We start from the raw sequence: 20,615 nt of genomic DNA on the forward strand, positions 1-20,615 counted from the left end.
CCTAACACCTGCGCAAATACAATCCACTCTAACCATGCATCTAAAATACAGTTGGTGCGGCCTTAAAAAGAAAACAACAACAACAACAATAAAATCAGTTGGCCCCTCAGTATCCGAGGGACAGGGCATTCGGGAATAGGCAGGGCAGACTATATGCCATTTTGCATAAAGTGAGTATCCGCGGATTTGGTATCCGCGGGGGGAGGAGGAGGTGCAGGAAGCAATGCCCCGCGAATACCTAGGGACGACTGTATGCATTTTCTATGAGAATTCAGTGAAAATTCCCCTCCCCGAATTGATTCCATTAATGACCTGGATAAATCCCACCATCGCATACTGGGGCGGACCAGGAACCCGGTTTGCTAACTCCTAAGAACTGACTTTTCGAGGAAGTCATCATTGGGTTCCTGGTAAGCCCCCACAGGGAGGTTTAGTCGGGAGAATCCAGAGGCGAGGGTCACAAAAGAGGCTGACTTCACCGAGGGCAAGTCGTTTTCTGTGAGGGCTGCAAAGAACCGCTGAGGAGTGTCTGAAGAAGCTGCTCGGGAAAGGGCCCTCCCAGAGGGAAAGGTTGGAGCATTTGGGGTCCGCAATCAGGCCGAGAGCCCGGCAGCGGGCGTTCCCACCTGTGACGCTGTAAGGACCTGGCGTAACCTACGGACTCTGCATGCGTCCCAGGACAGTGCGGGAATCACCGGGCAGTACACCTCACACCAAGCCTTGCTCTTACGACCCAAGAGACCCACACCCTAGAACACTAACAATTTCAGTACCCTCTGAGGCGAAAGCACCCAGAGACCCTCGCGCCGTAACTTTCAAATGGTCGCGAAGTCACACCCTCCCCGGAACCGGAAACTTTGCAACTAGCGCCTCTCGCCGGCAAGCTGCTTATAAAGGAGCAGGAGCCGCAGTAGGAACTGCAACTCCCAGAATGCAGCGCGGAGCTTCCGGTTTCCGGCGAGAGGACCTGAGTGAGTGTTTACACGGCGGCCCTGCGGCCGGGTTCCTTCCGCGGGACGGGTGAGGGCGCTGGGTCCCGGGCCGCGCGGGCTCAATGCGTATTGACTAGTTCGCAGGTCCCATGGGAATGGTGGGGTCGTCACCCAGGAGATAGTATTCCTGTCCCAGTATTAACTGTCAGTGACCTTGGGCCACTGATTTCACTTTTTTGAGCCTCAGTTCCTTTGTAGTACGTAGATGATAATGCCTGCCTCGGGGTCCATTTGAGAGGATTAAATGAGATAGGGTATATTAAAAGACCTATTTCCTTCCTGTTTAAAGGCAAAGATGGAAGGTTTTGAGGGTGCCCTGGGGTCTGCTGGACGGCCTCGAAGCCTTTCTTTCCTCTTCCAAAGAAGCCACTTTGGAAGCAATATTGATTATAACAGTGGCCTGGCTTGCCTTACAAGATTCTTTCTCATAGTTTCAGATTCATTTTCTAGGCACCCATATGTACTGGGCATTGGGACAACAAGGACAAAAAATTCTAGTCTTTGCTGTCAAGGGCCTCTACGAATGGGATGCGGGGAGATTGAGATGTAAACAGATGTTTGTAATCCTTTGCCATGAGAGAATGTGAGAACAACAGAGGGGAGGGAGGGAGGACAGAGAGGTTGTGTTTGGGTTGGTCTTGGTAGGAGTTTGCTTAGAGACTGAAGAGGGAAGAGGAATTACATGTAGAGGAGTTAGCAGATGAGCAGAGGTATAAAGTGAGGAGAACTTTGTTGTGAATCCAGGCTTCCTGAGGATAGACCTAAGTGTTGGGGAGGGTGGGGCAGCCCAGAGCTCTTGGGGAAGGCGGTTGTCAGAGAGAAAAGGTGTGAATGGTTTTGAAAATCAGGCTGTGGCATTTAGACTTATTCATAGAGGTGGTTTGGATTCATTGGAGGGGTTCTAAGCAGAGGAATGACTTGATCGGATCTGGTTTTAAAACAAGTTGGCTGGCAGCATGGATATTTGATAGGGAGAGGCAAGAGGCTGTTGTAGCAGTTAAAGCAAGAGATAATGAAGAGTGTACATAGGGGAGAGGGTTGGATGATCTCATTTGAATCTCACAACATTCCTGTTAGCTGGGATGGCATTTTTATATCTACTTGAAAGCCAAAGAAACTGAGGCCTAGAGAGCTGAAGTTCCTTGCTCTCTGTCATAGGATGAGAGAGGACCCCAGATTCTAGTTCTAGCTTCCTGATGCTGCTTCCTAGGCTTTTTCAACAGTGTCACACTGAGTTATCTCTCATTTAGCCCCTTGGTGGGGTGGGGCTGGTGTAGAGTGATGGTCTGTCCTTTAACCATTAAGGCTTTGTTCCTTTCCAGGGAGAAAGAGAGAGCGCGAAAGAGAGAGGATGTCTCTCTCAGATTGGCACCTGGCGGTGAAGCTGGCTGACCAGCCACTTGCCCCCAAATCTATTCTTCGGTTGCCAGAGGCGGAGCTCGGAGAATACTCACTGGGGGGCTATAGTATTTCATTTCTGAAACAGCTTATTGCTGGCAAACTCCAGGAGTCTGTTCCAGACCCGGAGCTGATTGGTGAGTCTCTGTGGACTGGGGTTGGGCTGCTACTCTGATTTCTTTTTGGGGAGAATAATTCTGGAATTACAAGGGTAAATTAAGAGTTTGGGACTTGTTGTCTCATAATGTTAACACTCCAGGGAAGTGATTGTTGTTGGGTGAATAGAGACACAAGTCATATAACAAAGCTACTGGTTGCCATTTTAGTTGTACATTATACTCAGCTGCTTTATCACAAAGGTCTTTAACTATGACATTATTGAATTCTTTCTCTGAAAGAGCAAGAATTTAGGATGGGAAAGAGAAGCTGGTCAGGGAAAGACCCTCAGTATATGGCATTTGAGGTGGGTCTTCGGCATGTGTAGAAGGATGGTTGGTTGGTTAGAGAGAAGGCAGTGAAAAAGGAAGGAAAGGTGGCAAGGGCTTTCTAAGTGGAGGAAGACTAATTACATTATAAATAAACATAATGGTATATAAACTGAAAAATGGTATAAACTGGCAAAAAGTGTGTTTTCAGGCATAAAAAATACTGGGTTCATCCTTTTTTATTTTTGGACTTTCCCACTCCTTTAAATTGAACAGTCTTCATGATGTTAAGCTCTAGAGCTTTCCCGCATATAGATTCTGTATTTTATCAGTTTGTACCTGCTATTAATTGTTATTAAAACGTACTTATTAAATAAGAGTACTGTTTAAAGCATGTATCGTGTATTATTTTGAGGAGCAAAAGATAAATGAACAGGTGTTTTTTTGTTTTGTTTTTTTTTTTTTTAGATCTCATCTACTGTGGCCGGAAGCTCAAAGATGATCAGACTCTTGACTTCTATGGCATTCAGCCTGGGTCCACAGTCCATGTTCTGCGCAAGTCCTGGCCTGAGCCTGATCAGAAACCGGGTGAGAGATTGTTGGCTCTTAGACAGGCAGCGTTTCTGTAATATCTACAAGGGCAGGAGGATCTGTGTGTTCTTGAGGCAGAGCCTGAGTGGGACAAAGGACTGATTTACTGAGATGATAATAGAGGATGTCTTTATTACTTATTGGATTAGACCATGTTGATAAATAGAGCGTAATTCTGGTCTTCTTGCTGCCAGCACCACTGATAGAAGGGGATTTGTTTCTCTACTTTTAAGTTCATTACCCACTGTTCTAATAGGATGGGGAGTATGTGTCTGTTTAAACTCCTTTAGGGCAACAGTTTATTTCTCAGTGGACTTTGTATCTTTTTGTTATTGTTATTGTTCTCAGTAGAAAAAAAGCTAGAAAGCCCTTGCCCTCCTCTAAATGCTGTAGTTTGTTCTCATGTTAGCAGATCTTCCCACAAAATGCTTCAGGTGGTGATTTGTTCAGTCAGCTTACTCCTGCTATATTGGTAACTTATTTTCCTGACTTGAAAATATTCGAACAATATGAAAATAGCCCTTGGAGAAAACATACAAAGCCTCTAGTGCCTTTAATGACTTATTAATAAAAGGTGCTGCTTGGAATTACTAATTTAAATTTTGGAGTTCCCGTCGTAGCGCAGTGGTTAACGAATCCGACTAGGAACCATGAGGTTGCGGGTTTGGTCCCTGCCCTTGCTCAGTGGGTTAACCATCCGGCGTTGCCGTGAGCTGTGGTGTAGGTTGCAGACGCGGCTCGGATCCCGCGTTGCTGTGGCTCTGGCGTAGGCCGGTGGCTACAGCTCCGATTGGACCCCTAGCCTGGGAACCTCCATATGCCGCGGGAGCGGCCCAAGAAATAGCAACAACAACAACAAAAAAAGACAAAATAAATAAATAAATAAATAAATTTTGCATTTGTGTTTTAAAAGCCTCCACGAGGATAGAGCTAAGCTGTATAAGAGATTAGCTTTGTTAAAAATGGGCAGTTTTACATATTTTTATAATGTTCATGATTGCTATGACTGGTTATGAGCTTGAAATTTTCTTTCTTTTCAGTTATAAACATAAAGGGCAAAAAAAAAAAATCTTTTTTTGTATCCTGATGGGGAGTGAGAAAGAGAAAGGCAGTCTCTGATATCTGGGGGCTGGCCTGGCCCTCAGCTAGGCCTTGAAATAAGAACAGTTTCATAGATCACCAACATCTACAGGACTACTCACTCTGGGACTGTAATAGATCAAGACAAAAATAAGAGTCTTCTCATTTCTGAACAGAGCCAAAAGCCTGAACATTGTCCAAACCACGAACATTACCAAATACCCTTCCATCCTGGCTGCCATGAGTGACTACTGCTTCTTTAGCAGTTACCGATTTCACCTTGCTCTAGTTATTCCTTCCTTCTAGAGTTTTTAAGATAACCTGATCATAAAATCACCCCTACTTCCAGACAGCCTCCAATCCATAGCAAAACGCTGCTTCCTTAACCCCCCACCCCACCCCGAGTCACCCAACCAAAGCCCAAATCTTTAAGTCTTTTCTAACATCCTCTTCTTGAGCTGCCCCGTGGTTCTTGTGGTGCACGTTCTCTCTGTAGGGAGCAGTGAATACAACCTGCTCAGCTGCAGGTGTGCCCCTCTGGTCTTTGGCTGGAGGGGATTGACAGAAGGAAAGCCAGTATTTGTTGCTTCTTCCAGCCAGATTGTTTCTTTTTGATATCTCATTTAATAATTACAGTGGCTCTGCAGGATAGGTAATGGCATTAGCATTTTATAGATGAAGAAAAAGAGGGTTAGAAAGGTATGTATTCAAGGTCACCTGCTTAGGAAATGACTGCAGGAGCTGAAATGTGAATCTAGGTTTTCCTGGCTCCAGAGCCTGTGTTCTTTCTACCAGTATGGCTGCTTCCCATTTCCGAAGGGTGAGATTAGCTCAGAGATGTTAAAGAGACAAGCATAACTCTTAGCTGATTATGGCATTAAGATTTTGAGTTCCTTTTCCTCCCCCTTTCTGCCTGGAGATTTTTTTTGTTTTTTATTTTTGTCTTTTTAGGGCCGCACCTATGGCATTCGGAAGTTCCCAGGCTAGGGGTCGAATAGAGCTGTAGCCGCCAGCCTACACCGCAGCCACAGCAAGGCGGGATCAGAGTCATGTCTTTTTTTTTTTTTTGTCTTTTTGCCATTTCTTGGGCCGCTCCCACGGCATATGGAGGTTCCTAGGCTAGGGGTCTAATCGGAGCTGTAGCTGCCAGCCTACGCCAGAGCCACAGCAACGCAGGATCCGAGCCGAGTCTGCAACCTACACCACAGCTCACGGCAACGCCAGATGGTTAACCCACTGAGCAAGGGCAGGGACCGAACCCGCAACCTCATGGTTCCTAGTCGGATTCGTTAACCACTGCGCTACGACAGGAACTCCAGAGTCACGTCTTTGACCTACACCACAGCTCACGACAATGCTGGATCCTTAACCCACTGAGTGAAGCTAGGGATTGAACCTGTGTCCGCATGGATACTAGTCAGATTCATTTTCCTGAGCCATGGCAGGAACTCCTAAACCAAATTTCTTTGCCTATGAAATGAGCTGATGTCCTAAATAGTAAAGTAACCAAATAAAACTAAGACAACTGCTAAGCTTTCCCACATATGTAAGTCATACTGTCCAAATATCAAAAAGGAGCTTCGAGTCCCAGTGATATACTTGCTTTTGAGCATGTGATGAAAGTTTGTTAAGAACCCTAGAAGTACAGTGTTTCCTTGGTCCTTCTTGTATTTGGTTGTTTGCGGTGGGGGAGGGGGGCATGCCATGCAAATGTTCCTGGGCCAGGGATCAACTCTTTCCACTGTAGTGACCTGAGTCATAGCAGTGACAACACCAGATCCCTAACCTGCTGAGCCACCAGGAAACTCCCATTGTATGTTTTATTTTTTTAATCAAAATAATATTACAGAAGCCTGAAAGAAAATATCCAAGAGAACACAGTTACCCCTGATCCCATCACCCTAGCTTGTTCCCTTCCACCCTTGGCCCACCTGTGTACTGACACATCTTACAAAGTTTTACTGGAGAATGCATATACAACTTTATGTTCTATTTCTTTCTCTTAACATATTGTGTCAACATAGCTCCATATTGTTCAGATGGCTTGCAGCACTTATTTTAAATCACTGCGCTAAAATCTACCAAGTTCATTATACCCTCCTTTGCAAATGTAAAGGGTCTAGTTTTCTTGCAGTGGGATATTTATCAGAGCAGTCTCTTTCATGTGGTAAGATTCCCCTCTGTTGGAATCTGAATTTGTTTATCTACTGAAGATGCTTTAAAGAGAGTGCAATTTCCACATCTGTGGCATAATTTTTTTTTTTTAACAGAAGCTCATTCTTAGTGGGGTGATGAGGAAAGGGAACCTGCATCTGGGCATGAGCTGAAATGATATTCTGTGTTTGTGGCCAGGGCAGGGTCCAGGTTGTAGGGTAACTGAGTGTCTTGTCCCCAGAACCTGTGGACAAAGTGGCTGCCCTGAGGGAGTTCCGGGTGCTGCACACTGCCCTGCACAGCAGCTCCTCCTACAGGGAGGCGGTGAGTATGTGCCACAGTGCCTGTGAGACTCTTGCCAGGCCTGCTGGCAAGTGGTGCAGAGTAGGAGCTGGAAGCCGGTTGCCATGGCTTCCAAGAGTTCCTTGGGGAGTTTTTGCCATGCCTGTGGGTCTCAGTAGAGCCCCGTCTTCCCCCAAAGAGGCTCTCAGCTAGGCATTGTTGATTTGCTCTAATGATAATGATACAACCCTCCTGACATCGGCGTCATGGAGTGAATGTGGTTGCAGTCAAAGGATCCACATACTGTTTCTGCTGGGCTTCATTCTTTGACTTTGGCTGAACTGCCTGCCCGCCACTCCTCGCCAGGATTTCCTCATTGGGAAAACACACTGATGTTTTTCTGTAGGAGAGCTGATAGGCAAAATTAACACAGCTGCAAACTTCTCACTATATATAAATGTGAAATGGTAATTGTATGGAGATTGAAAGGGACTTTGGGGATCTAGAGAAACCTTTGTTATGGGGCTTATAATGAGAGCTTTTATTTTGGAAGCATTAGAGCTGTAAATGTGGGAAAGGACCAGAGACTGAAGGTTTACTGCGATCTTGCTTTTGTATTGTTTCCCCTCCAGTAACCATGATCTCAGAGCAAAAAGAGTTCATCTGTTTCCTGGGGCCATTGTTGCATTGTGGTGGTGTATGGGCAAGCACTTAGAGAGGGAGGAAGGGGTCCTGCAGTGGAGTGTGGGTATCTGCTGAGTGCAGTGAGCTGGTTGGAGTGCTCAGCCCTCCCCTTTTCTCCTGCAGGTCTTTAAGATGCTCAGCAATAAGGAATCTCTGGATCAGATTATTGTGGCCACCCCGGGCCTCAGCAGTGATCCCATTGCTCTTGGTAAGTGCAAGGCTGAACTTAAGGAAGTAGGAGCAGCTGGAGAAAGAGAAGGCAGGAGGAGGCAGTTACCCTAAAGAACCTTAGACCATCTTGTGAATGTAGAATCGCTGGTCATGTGGAGGGAGAGGGAGTAATCCAGATGTGTTCCATTTACCCAGCCCTCCAAGAGCTGGCAGTCCCATGGAGAAATCATGGCTTACTTGACATCAGAAATGAGACTATGAGGAGTTCCTTTGTGATACAGCAGGTTAAGGATCCAGTGTTGTCACTGCAGTGGCTTGGGTTGCCTCTGTAGCTCGGGTTCCATCCCTGACCCTCGAACATCCACAAGCCATGGGTGCGGCCAAAAAAGAAAGAAAACGGAAATGAGGCGCTCCCGTCGTGGCGCAGCGGAAATGCATCTAACTAGGAACCGTTACGTTTCGGGTTCGATCCCTGGCCTCGCTCAGTGGGATAAGGATCCAGCATTGCCATGAGCTGTGGTGTAGGTCGCAAAGATGACTCGGATCCCATGTTACTGTGGCTGTGGCATAGGCTGTCAGCCACAGCTCCGATTAGACCCCTAGCCTAGGAACCTCTATGTGCTGCGGGTGTGGCCCTAAAAAGCAAAAAAGGAAAAGAAAATGAGACTATGAGGAAGCCATGTTTAGCCCAAACCACTGCAATCAGGGAAGACTTCCTGCATATGTTGGTGGATAAGACAAGAACCCAGAAATATGGGGGAAAGAGGCTGCTGTGCTGGTACACTGGATATACCCTCAGTGCAGGGGGCAGTGGAGAGGCAGGGGTTTGTGCTGCTGGTGCTTTGTTTCCCCCACTTCTCCTCAGGGCTGCTTTGTTGTCTCGAGTCCCTGTTAAGCCAGTTGCTCTGAGGCCTAAAGCCTCTTCTCCCCATTGGACCTGGCTGAATTTCCAGTTTCTGAGATGAGCCCTGTTCTGCTTCAGGGGTTCTCCAGGACAAGGACCTCTTCTCTGTCTTTGCTGATCCCAACATGCTTGATACGTAAGTACATCCATTTACAAAAGGGACCTTATTTCTCATGGTTGGGCCAGGAACCTTAATTGTGGCCCCAGATCCACTCTTGGAGCCCATCCTCCAAATATGTCTCCTAAATGTGTCAGGAGGCAAAAATGAGCAAGGGCTGCTGGAACAGTAAAGCCCAAGGTCAGGGGTATGCAGAGATTTTGGAATGAAGCAGGGCTCTAAGGGAGGTGGCTTCGCAGGCCAGGATCTGTTTAGAACTCATTCAGTAGCTATTAGGGGGCCTTTGGAGGATTTTAATCTGGGGAAAGAAGCAGGTGCATAGATGCCAAAATTTTAGAGCTGGAAGGGATAGTAGAAGTTGTATCCTCTTGTTTGCAAATGAAGAAAACAGCCACACCCTGGAAGAGAAGGGACCAATCAAATATTGCCCAGTAAAGTAGTGGTGGGGCCCCTGAGCCTCCTGGTTGCTGGAGGGGAAGGTGGAGCATCTCTGGTAGGCCCGCAGGTGAAGGCCTTGCTGTTCTTTCTGAGGGCAGAGCAGCAACAGTACAAACCAACTGGAGGGAGGTACTGAAGGGTGGGGAATTTAAGGGCAGGCATGGGTGACTTGATTGTTGTCAGAGACATAAAGTATTCCTGTCATTGCCAAGGGGGCTCTCTCCGTCTTAGTCATCCTTGGGTTTCTTTTTGTCCCATCTCAGGTTGGTGCCTGCTCACCCAGCCCTGGTAAATGCCATTGTCTTGGTTCTGCACTCAGTAGCAGGTAGCACGCCACTGCCAGGGGCCGACACCTCTTCCCGCGGCATGCCCTCCAGCTCATACCGGGACATGCCAGGTGAGCGCCAGGACAGCAGAATGCAGGCCGCCTCGGGAGCAGGCAGTGGCCCAGGGATTGGCTTTACTCAGCAGCTATGTATAGTGCTGGCAGAGGGCGTTCCTTGGGAACTCTCACTTTGAGTCAGGGAGTGCATCTGTCCTGTAATTTTCCAAGGGGAGAGATGAAAATCTGAGTTTGGAGAGTAGCTAGAGCTGATTCTGGAGCCGCGCCTGTGCCTTTCTGTTCTTCCTCCTGAAATCTGTTCTCCCTCCTCCAGGTGGCTTCCTGTTTGAAGGGCTCTCCGATGAGGAGGATGACTTTCACCCAGTAAGTGGCCCGGCTGCATGCCAGTTGGGGGAGATGGTGCCGGGGATGCAGCCCTCCCTGGGACCCGGCACGCCCCCGCAGGGAGGTGGTCCGAGGCCCTTTGGTGGCCCAGCTGTGTCCTGCTCTTGCTTTCTGAACCTGGCGGCTTGGGGAGTGTCCCCAAGAACGGTTCCTGGAGCGGGCTGGGGTTCATCTGGGCTGTCCCAGGGCTGCTCCCTGATCTGGGTGCCTCCCTTGTCCAGAGTGCCAGGTCCACGCCCTCGAGCAGCACGTCCAGCTCCCGCCCAGCTTCCCTGGGGTACAGTGGAGCCGCCGGACCCCGGCCCATCACTCAGAGCGAGCTGGCCACGGCCCTGGCCCTGGCCAGCACTCCGGAGAGCAGCTCTCACACGCCAACTCCTGGCACCCAGGTATGGAGAGAGGGCGGGGAGAACGCAGCCTGGCCCCCACGGGAGAAGGTCCCAGGTCTGCTGACTCTGGTGCTAGATCCGCTTTGAGCTGAGTTCTGCCTGGTGCCCTGGTGGGTTTCCCACTGCAGCTCAGGCGACCTCCCCCTCATCTGCCTTCAGGGCTCAGAGGTCCGGGGATCAGCACAGTCCTGACGGACTCCTCCTCCCAGCAGTGTGGAAGACCCTCCCCTCAAGTACTGTGCCCTCACGTTTCCCTGAAAGGGGCCAAACACCACAGGCTTAAGCCTTCCCAGCGGCCGTCACTCCAGCTTCCGAGTCCATCCCTCCCGGTGCTGGGTCCTAGGCTAGGTCAGGGGCTTGATTCATCTCACTGGAGCGAAAGAGAACAGCACCTTTCCTGGCCACACATGGAGCTCTTCGATGCCTCTGTGTGGTTGACCAACGCAGGCCCCTGTTGGGAGGCAGTCAGCGGGCACCCAGGGGCAGCCTGGGGTGAGGCGACAGCAGTGGGTGCGGGCTGGGAGATCGAGGTGGCTCTGAGGGTGGCACTGACTCTGGTTTGTCTCTAGGGCCATTCCTCTGGGACCTCCCCAATGTCCTCAGGCGTCCAGTCAGGGACGCCCATCACCAACGATCTGTTCAGCCAAGCCCTACAGCATGCGCTGCAGGCCTCCGGGCAGCCCAGCCTTCAGGTCAGTCTTCCCACTCCTGGTGTCCACGCGGCTCTTTGTCACCTTGGACACTGAGCTTTTTGTGCTCTGTGGAGGCCCTTCCCACTTGGCCTGCTTTGCTCCAGGACAGCTGGGCCGTGACAGTGTGACAGGAGAGGATGCCCCCAGCAAGGGCGGTTGTCCCTGTGGCTTCCACTCCTGCACCCAGTGACCACCGCCTGACCCCAGGGACCACCTGGCTAGGATGCTTGTGGCAGTTGTGGTCGAGGAGTCGCTCATGTGTTCTGTGAGTGTTGATGAGCTGCTGAGCAGGTATAGACCAGATCCAGGTCCAACTTCTGGGGAAGAGACGAGTGGTCCTCATCCCTGCCATGTCATGGAGGGGCGCCAGGCAGCCCAGGCTTGAGGTGAAGGCCTGGGTCAGGCAAAACTTTTCTGAGACGGAGGTGTTTGGGCTGACTGTCAAAGAATTAGTTGGAGGTTAGCCAGGCGGGGAAAAGGGTGTTTGGTTGAGGTGGGGAGTGTCCAGGCAGAGGCAGCTACCTGTTTGAGTGAATATGAGGGTACATGTGATGGACTAAAATCCGCAAGACCAGGAGACAGTGTTCTTGTGTGTAAGATCCTGTGGTGAAGAAAAGGAGAGCAGAAATGTGAGTGTGAGGGCCTTGAGTGCGTGGGTGAGGAGATCAGACTTGTCCTGAGATGACCAGGGAGCCATGGCAGATTTTAAGCAGGGAGTGACACCATCTCCCCTGCCTCACAGAAGGTGGAAGCTTAGCTCACAGCTAAGTGGAGGACCCCAGGGCTTCCCATCTTCCTACATGCCTCTGTGCACCAGCTGTTTGCTTCACTCTCTCTCCTTCGCTCTTAAGCCTGCGGCATGAACCTCATTCTGGAACTTGACCGTTAAGTGATGCAAACAGAGTCAGGCCCGTGTAGTTCTTGCTGCCCCACGTGGCCCTGGTGGACAGTGAGGGGAAAGGAAGCAGGATCCGTGGACAGCTGGTCTTTCCATTCCGTCATCTTCTCCAGCCTGCTGACAGTTCACGCCACTGCTCAGCTTGGTGGCTTTCGTGTCTCCACCTGGCCTGTCAAAGGAATTTGAGTTGGTTTGTGTGGTTTTTTAAAAGCCTTCCACATCCACATCCTTGCCTGCGTGCCTCTCTGAATTTGTTTTTCATCCCACTGCCTTCTCCTTCCCACAGGGTGAGCACATCCTTCTCCCTAAGGTGTGTACTTCCTCCTTCCTGAGATCAAGATGTTGATGAAGTTTGGAAAATACTAAAGTTCTTTAAATCTTTATAGTAAAGAAGGCTTTTCATAGCTGAAAGTTAAAATCCAGGAATTATTGTATAAAGAGTAACATATAGAAGTGAACATTTCTCCATAGCAGACCAACCAACCAACCAAGTCTGAAAATAAGAAGAAACTGAGAAAAAAAAATCTGTGACACATATCAGACAAAGGGCAAAACCTCCCTGAATTGTAAAAGTTCTGGTAATTTAGTACCAACAACTCTATAGAAGAATGGGCAAAGGTTATGAGCCAACTATTCATAACAAAGGAAGTACAGATGGCCCTTAAAGCCGCATGATTCCTTGCAGTCCTGTGTCTTGGAAGTTATCATGGAGATGTATGTGCATGAAGAGAATGACACACAGAATCAGTCACTGCAGTGTTGTTTGTAATGGTAAAGATTGGAAACACATCAGTTGTAGAATATTTTGGGGCACCCATGAGTTGGAGTATTATACAGTATATGTTCTCCATGTGGTGGCATAGAGAGATCTGCAGGATACATTGTATGTTAGAAAAAAAGGAAGGATATAAGAAGAGGATAAATATAGGGACATAGATTCATATTTCCTCAGAGAAAATGGGTTGTTGGGGGTGGGGAAGGGAGTAGGTAAGAGCAAGACTTTTCATCATGTATCACATTAAGGAGCAGGGTGGGGTGGGGGGGCGCGCATGCGCACATCTAGCAGGAAAAACAAAGTAATTTAATCTTTCGAAATTTAGTAAATTTAGAAGTTTACTTTGCTTTCTCTCACTTTCTTTTTTTTTAAGGGCCGCATGTGCAGCATATGGAAGTTCCTAGGATAGGGGTCAAACTGGCGCTTCAGCTGCTGGCCTACACCACAGGCACAGCAATGCCAGATCTGAGCCACGTCTGTGACCTACACCACAGCTCATGGCAACGACAGATCCTTAACCCACTGTGCAAGGCCAGGGATCAAACCCACATCCTCATGGATACAAGTCAGGCTTGTTATTTATTTATTTTTGGCTGTATCAGTAGCATGTGAAAGTTCCCAGGCCGGGGATCAAACCATGCCACAGCAGCAACCTGAGCCACGGCAGTGACAACTCTGGATCCTTAACCCACTGGGGCATAAGGGGACTCCTAAAGCATGGTATCATTTTTTTTCTTCCTTTTCGACTGTATGTGCGGTATGCAGAAGTTCCTGGGCTAGGGATTGAACCTGTGTCACAGCAATGACCTGAGCTGCTGCAGAGACAATGCCAGATCTTCAACCCACCAAGCCACAAGAGAACTTCTTGCTTTCTCTTTTGATCCGTATGTTACATATTCCACTTTCTTATTGGGAAAACTTTTTTTTTTTTTTTGCTTTTTAGGACCGTACCCATGGCATATGGAGGTTCCCAGGCTAGGGGTTGAATTGGAGCTACAACTGCTGGCCTACACCACAGCCACAGCAACTCAGGATCTGAGCCTTCTCTGTGACCTACACCACAGCTCACGGCAACTCCGGATCCTTCACCCACTGATCGAGGCCAGGGATTGAACTCGCAACCTCATGGTTATTAGTCAGATTCGTTTCCTCTGCTCCCCAGCAGGAGCTCCCTGGAAAAACTTTTAATTTGTTCTCTAACCTCTCAGGCCTCTCTTGTAGTCCTCCTAGAAGCACTGTATTATATGGGACTTCACATCAGCAGATTTGCTGGAGGAACCCACCATCTCTTCCCTGACAGGAGAGACATAAGTGAGTTTCTGTAGGATCCTAACTAACAGCTTCTACTTGCCCTGTCTTTCTACAGAGCCAGTGGCAACCCCAGCTGCAGCAGCTACGTGACATGGGCATCCAGGATGATGAGCTGAGCCTGCGGGCCCTGCAGGCCACCGGGGGGGACATCCAAGCGGCCCTAGAGCTCATCTTTGCCGGCGGGGCCCCGTGAACTCCCTGGTCCTCCTGAGCCCCCAGCAAACTGCCAAGGCAGCTGCCCGTGGGAAGCACTCCTGAAGGTGCCCCATCTCTCCTTTCCCCAATACACCTGATGGCCGACCTTCTGCTTTGTCCAGTGCTTGGTCTTTCTGGCTGATCTGAGCTGGTGGAGGCAGTGGGGCGAGCGTGGTGTGTGGGTCCTGGTGCCCCTGCTTCTAGGCCCTGGGTGAATTTTAGCCCTACGTCCTGAGGTGCTGTGTGACACCCACACACACTCTTATTTTGGGAGAAGTTTCCAGCGATAGCCCCAGACCCTTTGGTGCTTGGGGCTGTGGCATCCTCAGGATGTGCCCAAGGACTGCTGCCTGGTCCTCAGGGTGGCTGCTGTGGCCAAAAGAGACTAGTGCTTCTGAAATGACCAGCGAGGAGTGGCCAGGTGGACTTCGGGGGGAGCAGGTCGGGGAAGCTCCCCCTCTACATGACTCCTTCTCCCAAAGGCATGCAAAAGATTTCTTATCCATCCCCTGGCCTAGCCTCACAGGCGTTCTGATGCCTGTTTTGTAATGATGCCAGAATCCAGGCCTCAGAGCTGTGCCAGGAAGCAGGGCCCTCTTCTCTGTCCTGAAGGCGTAAATACAAGAACAGTTAAATAACAATACTAAACAACAACACCAACACGAATGGGGCCCAGCTTTCATATTGAAGAGAGGGCACCAACCCCCAAGCTGCTGCTCCATCTGCCCGTGCTCGTTCCCCTTGGCACCATGTTCCCTGGAGCGTCACAGACATGTCCAAGCTGAGTGAGTGGGTTTCATGTGCTTTGAATACTTTGTCAGGAAAAAATCCTTCCCTTCAGCTGGTGTTTTGGTGGGAAGTTGCTCTGAGGTTCGCTCCTGCCCTGTGCCTTTGGCAGAGGTTTTACCTCCAGCATCTGTGATCACAGCCATTCATCCCCTTTGTCACCTTCTGGGACAAAAGGTTTACCGCTGATAAGGACTGCCTACTCTGCCCTTTGTCCCCAGAGGGTTTACCCCTGAGCCCCTTTTCTGTCTTGAGGGGCCGCACAGAACAAGCCTGCCCCTTCTCCATGAACAGGGCTTCAGTCAGGAAAGTGTTAGGGATTCATTGCCCTTTGACCTGTCCTCCTGCTTTTGGCCCTTGGCATGGCCTGTTCCTCTCTCTGAATGACCTCAAGTCTATCAGTGATACTCCTAAGGAGAAGTACTGGAAGTCCTCCTACTCCAGATGCAACCTAAACGGCACACTATTCTTTCCTTCCAGAAAGTGCGAAGTCTCTCCACATTTCCCTCTCCATCCTAGAGTTGATACTGAGGGGTGTTTGCTTCGGCTGAAAAGGCTCAGAACCCACCCGGCCTCTTGGTGCCCAGCCTTTGTGCCTCAGTGGTCTGCCTGGATCGCAGCTGCCTCTTTGTGGTCAGCAGCAAAGACCGGGAAGCTCTGTCATTGAACCTGATGTCTCTGGCTTGTTTGTGATGAAAACAAAGGCCAGTTCCATCCTCAGAGGCCTGCCTTGGTTAAACAGGGCTGACACAGCCCTTCCCCATCCCCATGATACAGCCTTCCTCGAGCTGGTTTCCATTCTGTGGTGGCTCATGCCACCCCAGGGACTGAGCTGGGGCTCCTTGACTCCCCCGCTCCATTCTGCTGCAGAACACTTGGGTAGCCTTGCCTTGTCCCTGGAACTGACTCCTAAACACCAGTTACACTGCTTCCCAGAATTGAACCTTCCCCTGATTTCCCTTTCCCTTCTTTGTCAGCTCTTTCCTCCTGGGTCTTGGCAAGTTGGCGTTGCTTCCTGTAGCCATGTTTTAAATAACATAGGTTGAGTCTGATAAGTGCCCCCACCGAGCCTGGGGCTTTCCATGGGCCAAGGACTCCTTCCTCGCCATTGTCCCCTTCACCCTTTCAACAAACATTCAGTCTCTACTCTGTGCCAGGTAAACATGACGAGGTCCTTGCTCTCTAGAGCTGCGCACTTGGTAAGACAGACAAACAGAATGTTCACACTAAAGCCCAATGAGAACAGGCCAGGCAGGTCCTGAGGGTTTGGGGCTGATAGGAAGGGAGCTCAACTGGGTTAGGGTGGGGATGTGTATGAGGGAGAGCTTCTTGGAGAAGGTGGCATCAGCCTGAGACCTGCAGCAGGTAAGGAGGAGTGGGACAGGAAGGCGTACGTGTGGAGTGGGCCGGGACCTGGGAGAAACAGCTCCCAGAGCCCTGTGTGTTAGGGTGGACTTCGAGGTAGGCAGAGGCTAGATCATTTTCAGCCATGTAAGGAGTTTGAGCTCATCCTAAGGACAGTGGGAAGCCACAGGAGAGTTTGAATCAGGGGAGTCAGGTTTACATTTTAGGCCACTGACGGCTGTGTGTGGCTAGATGGGGAGTGGGGCAGTTGGAGGGAAACCACCGGGGAAGCTGTGAGCCACTTAGAACTGACTGTGTGTGACGGGCAGTGTGGGAGTTGGGGAGGAGAGAAGGGGGTGGGTAGGGAGAGACTTCAGGAATTAGTGTTGATAACACATGTTGGGAAAGGCGAGTGTATTATGATGAGCTCCATTTATCAGATGGGGACACCGAGTTTAAGAGGTGGGATCATCTGTCCACAATCTCATGGTGGAGCAGTGGGCAAGTTGGCCTTAGAAACTCAGGTCTGTCTTCCTCCAAAGCCAGTGCCCTTCCTGCTGCTGCCATGGCTTCTGAGTGTGGAGAATTGGGAGGTGTGTGTGTGGGTGGGGTGGGTGGGGGGGTTTTCATCAGGTCGAGATTGGGCTTCATCCTGAAGGCAAAGAGCACCCCTTGGATGGCTTTAGCAGGCCAGTGGGGGGACCACACTCCTGTGTGAGATAATCTGACAGCTGCGTGGAGGCTGGATTTGTGGGAAGTGAGACTGGGAGTGGGAGACCAGCTCGGAGGCTCACTGCCTCCAGATGGGACACAGTGGGGGCCTCGGCTAGAGCTGCAGCAGGGGAGCTGGGAGGAGGAGAGGGATGTGAGATGTGAAAGACTGGATTTGGGGGGGGGGCAGGATGTGAGTGGGTAGATGGTGCAGCAAGAATGAGGGATTGGACTTGGGATTTGGAATGCAAGACCAGTTTGTGATATATTGAGCTTGAGGTGTCATGGGACAGCCAGGAGGGAATGTCTTGTAGACAGGTGGATATTTCTCAGCTGGAGATAATGATCAAGCAGTTTTAAGTTAAATACTGGGCCTATGTCATGTGAGAAGGGAATTCAACTTTTCTGAGAAAGGGAGAAGAAAGTTGCCTGCCCAACTGGACAAAGAGGGCATGGTCAGTGGTGTGAGAAGCCACAGAGATACATGGTAAAACCAAGGGCTGACCTGGGATTTGACAACTTGAGCCATGGTGACCTTGAGGTGTCATAGCCCAACTGCAGGGGCAGAGGCTGGAATAGGTAAGGGCATTGGAGGCAGGGAGGGCAGAGAACTCTGGAGAGCCTTGCCCGTGAGAGGGTAGTTGGAGAGGAGGTGGGGTTGAGAGCGAGCTTTTGCAGTTCAGCAGAGGTGAAGTTGGAATTGATCACGAGAACTTTTCTAGGAAGCGAAGGGGAAAAAAAAGGAAGAGACCCCAAAATAGAATATGCAAATATGCAGAGATGGGTTGAGTTTTTTGAACAGATCCCTTCTCCTGATATAACTCAGATTTGGCTGGGCTGACTTGGACTGGGCTGGCACGGCTTGCTGGGCACATGGGCCCTGGTTCTCCTCCTTGCCTCAGCCCCATCTGGCCTGGGCCCCAGACCAAGCTCTGAGTCCTACCCTGAGGTGGCCTCTTATTGCTTGTGCTGCAGGATTTAGCAGTGACTGGTGAGGATGTGGAGCAGGGACGGTTACTGAGGCCTCCTTCTATCCACTTACCCAGCTGCTCCAAATCCCCTCTGGCCCTGGGCTGAGGTTAGATCGGCTTGGCTGTGCCTCTGGTTTCCCTGGGCCTGGCCATGTCTGGCTCCTGTAGAGTCTGCAGTTGCTGGTAACAGAATTCAGCTTCCTCTATACTTGAAATGCTTTTTTTTCAGAGACCCAGGCGCTGCCCTACTCTACTTTGGCAAAAGTGGCTCATAGCAATGCAGTAGAATAGCGCTCATTTATCAACCACCCTCTGTGCCAGTCATCGAGCTGGGCTCTCACATATGCCATCTCAGTTGATTCTCCTAACAACCCTGAGGATTAGACGTTATTATCCCCATTTACAGATGAGTGCTTCCTGTTAACCAGACATGACTGTGCTGGGAAACTGGCCTTTCTGGGACTTGGGTGAGTTTGTATCAGCACGATTCCATCATTGCACCCACCTGGGGCCTCGTGCCGGGCTGGCAGGCCGAAAGCCACTCAGAGGGTCTGAAGGGTCTATTCACTACTCATCCTTCCTGGAAATGGCAGCTTGAGCCTTGGAGGGAAATCAGGCTTCAAAGTCAGAATGAGCGAGGTGTAGGTCTCTTTTCCACAGCGAACCTAACCTCTTGGAGCCTCAGTCGTATCTGTTTGACATTTTCCCTCGCAACTTATATGTGTACATTGACACCGTATCTATTAGAGATATGAAGGCACTCGGAGCTGGACTAGCGAACGTTCTAGGTGGCTGACAGAGTCAGGAGCTTGAAGACGAGGCAGCCCTAGGAATAGGGCACTCTGGGGGCCTCTGGTGGGGTCTAGAAAATCAGCTGCTCTCCTGCAGGCTAGGGTCTCATTTCTTCCCCTCCTGGGCCCAGATTCAGACTCACAATCTTTATCAACCAGTACCTCAGAAAAAAGCCACTGCTGATAGATGGGAATTGGCCCAAGGATGACCCTAGGCTAAGATAAACAGGATTTAACAGCCTGGTGTCTCAGCCCAATGAGGCAGTGCCTTTGGAGGGGCTGTAATAGGAGCAGGGAAGTCATCTTTCCAGCCCCTTATTCTTCCGCATTTCCCCTAGGTGCTCTGATCTGATCTGGTACTCTTTGAAGGAGATGGACACAAACCAAATTGCCTAGCACCTAGGCTGGTCTCAGGAGAAGTTTGTTAAATGACAGGCTGGTGATGTCCTAGGAACCAACCAGGATTAGAGAGACTAAGTGAAGTCCCATGAGGGACCTGGTTGGAACTGGGATTATTTACTGTGAAGAAAGAGTATTCAGAAGGACATGACCTCTGTTGAAATCCCTGAAGGGCTTTATGCCAGGAAGAGGGATTAGATGTGCTCTGTGTGGCCTTGGAGGACAGACCTAGGACCACTGGGTGGGAGTCTTCCCCTGGGGAAGAAGGCTTTGTGTCAGAGCCAAACAAGATGGGCAAGGCTGCCTTGGGGGTGAGCTTCTACACACTGGAGGTATGTAGGCAGATGCCAAAAGGGCTGCTGTGAGGAGCTCCCAGGTTAGACTGAATGACCTCTGAGAGTTACTTCCAACCCAAAGGACTAGGATTCTTGGATCACTGTATCTATGAAAGAAAGTGAACTGTTTGTGGGAAACTGCATCTGCATGCACTTCTTTTCCTTACTCAAGTAGCCCCAGCAGGACCAGGGATCACATCAGAACTGGGAGGGTCCTGGGATGCCATCTATCCTCCAGAGATTTAAAAGCATGTTTCTTTTAGCCTGTGAACAAGAAAACAATGCAGAAGATGGAATGAGAAATCTTTGTCTTTCTCTAGTCTAGATAGGAGATAGACTAGAAGAAGAGCTGATGGTGTAGCTTCTCTTTCTCATTTTGTAAACAAAGAAATGGAGGCCTGGCCTGGGACAGAGTCTTAATGTGGGTCACTGGCCAAGCCAACACTTGATCTTTGGCCTCCCAGTCATATCTGGTCAGGAGACTTAGTTGAGATGAGTTCCACATGACTCCCACAAGATCCTGCTCTGCCGCAGGCCTGGAGCGCTGAGAATGGAGGCTCAGAGATGGGTTCGGGGGTGGGGTGGGGGGGTAGGAGAGAGGGTAGGGAGGTGTGGAGGGAGGATTTTGTTTCCAGAAAGGCTTGGGGGTATATAGTTGACCCTTGAACAAGATGGGGTCAACTGGTGCTGACTCTGTGCAGTCAAAAATCCATGTATAACTTACAGTTGGCTCTCCAGATCTTGTGTTCTGCATTTGAGGATTCAACCAACTGGGGGTTGGACTATGTAGTACTGTAGTATTTTCTTTTTTCTTTTTAGGGTCACACCTGTGGCATATGGAAGTTCCCAGGCTAGGGGTTGAATTGGAGCTGCAGTTTCTAGCCATAGCCACAGTCACAGCAACACCAGATCCAAGCCACATCTGCAACCTACACTGCAGCTTATAGTAGTGCAGGTTCCTTAACCCACTGAGCAAAGCTGGGGATAGAATATGCAACCTTTTGCAGATGAATTCTAGTCGGGTTCGTTACCACTGAGTCACAACAGGAACTCC

General features: G+C 49.9%; 2 protein-coding genes across 8 annotated transcripts in view; one reads left to right on the forward strand and one right to left on the reverse strand.

Annotated features, from left to right (window-relative positions):
* ARID3B (AT-rich interaction domain 3B) overlaps positions 1-20,615 on the reverse strand; it is a 491,508-nt gene that overhangs the window by 160,842 nt on the left and 310,051 nt on the right. The gene's annotated exons all lie outside the window — the stretch shown is intronic.
* On the forward strand, positions 920-14,334 carry UBL7 (ubiquitin like 7). Of its 6 annotated transcripts, none has more exons than XR_014809017.1 (11): positions 920-971; positions 2,315-2,527; positions 3,284-3,403; positions 6,882-6,964; positions 7,730-7,814; positions 8,760-8,817; positions 9,501-9,634; positions 9,894-9,943; positions 10,186-10,353; positions 10,923-13,114; positions 13,685-14,334. XR_014809017.1 is itself a non-coding variant. In XM_005666130.4 (11 exons), the coding sequence occupies exons 1-11, from the start codon at positions 932-934 to the stop codon at positions 14,220-14,222; spliced, it is 1,212 nt and encodes a 403-aa protein (XP_005666187.1). In that variant the 5' UTR covers positions 920-931; the 3' UTR covers positions 14,223-14,334. The 6 variants fall into 6 exon arrangements, 4 of the variants coding, with proteins under 4 accessions (XP_005666187.1, XP_084822537.1, XP_084822538.1 ...); XM_005666130.4 differs by having other exon boundaries at positions 10,923-11,045; positions 14,085-14,334; XR_014809018.1 differs by having other exon boundaries at positions 950-1,020.

The sequence above is a fragment of the Sus scrofa genome, chromosome 7 (assembly GCF_054392235.1).
Source record: "Sus scrofa isolate SSC_HxYL_T2T_F1_AM1 chromosome 7, Sscrofa_HxYL_maternal_Yorkshire_Landrace_v2.0, whole genome shotgun sequence".
In the NCBI taxonomy this organism is placed as follows: Eukaryota; Metazoa; Chordata; class Mammalia; order Artiodactyla; family Suidae; genus Sus; species Sus scrofa.

Bases quoted from the DNA above. Each gene is read 5' to 3' on its own strand.
- UBL7 (XM_005666130.4), top strand. From the start codon at position 932: ATGCAGCGCGGAGCTTCCGGTTTCCGGCGAGAGGACCTGA. The intron at 3,404-6,881 runs GTGAGAGATTGT...TCTTGTCCCCAG, and splicing joins TGAGCCTGATCAGAAACCGG to AACCTGTGGACAAAGTGGCT. The intron at 8,818-9,500 runs GTAAGTACATCC...GTCCCATCTCAG, and splicing joins GATCCCAACATGCTTGATAC to GTTGGTGCCTGCTCACCCAG.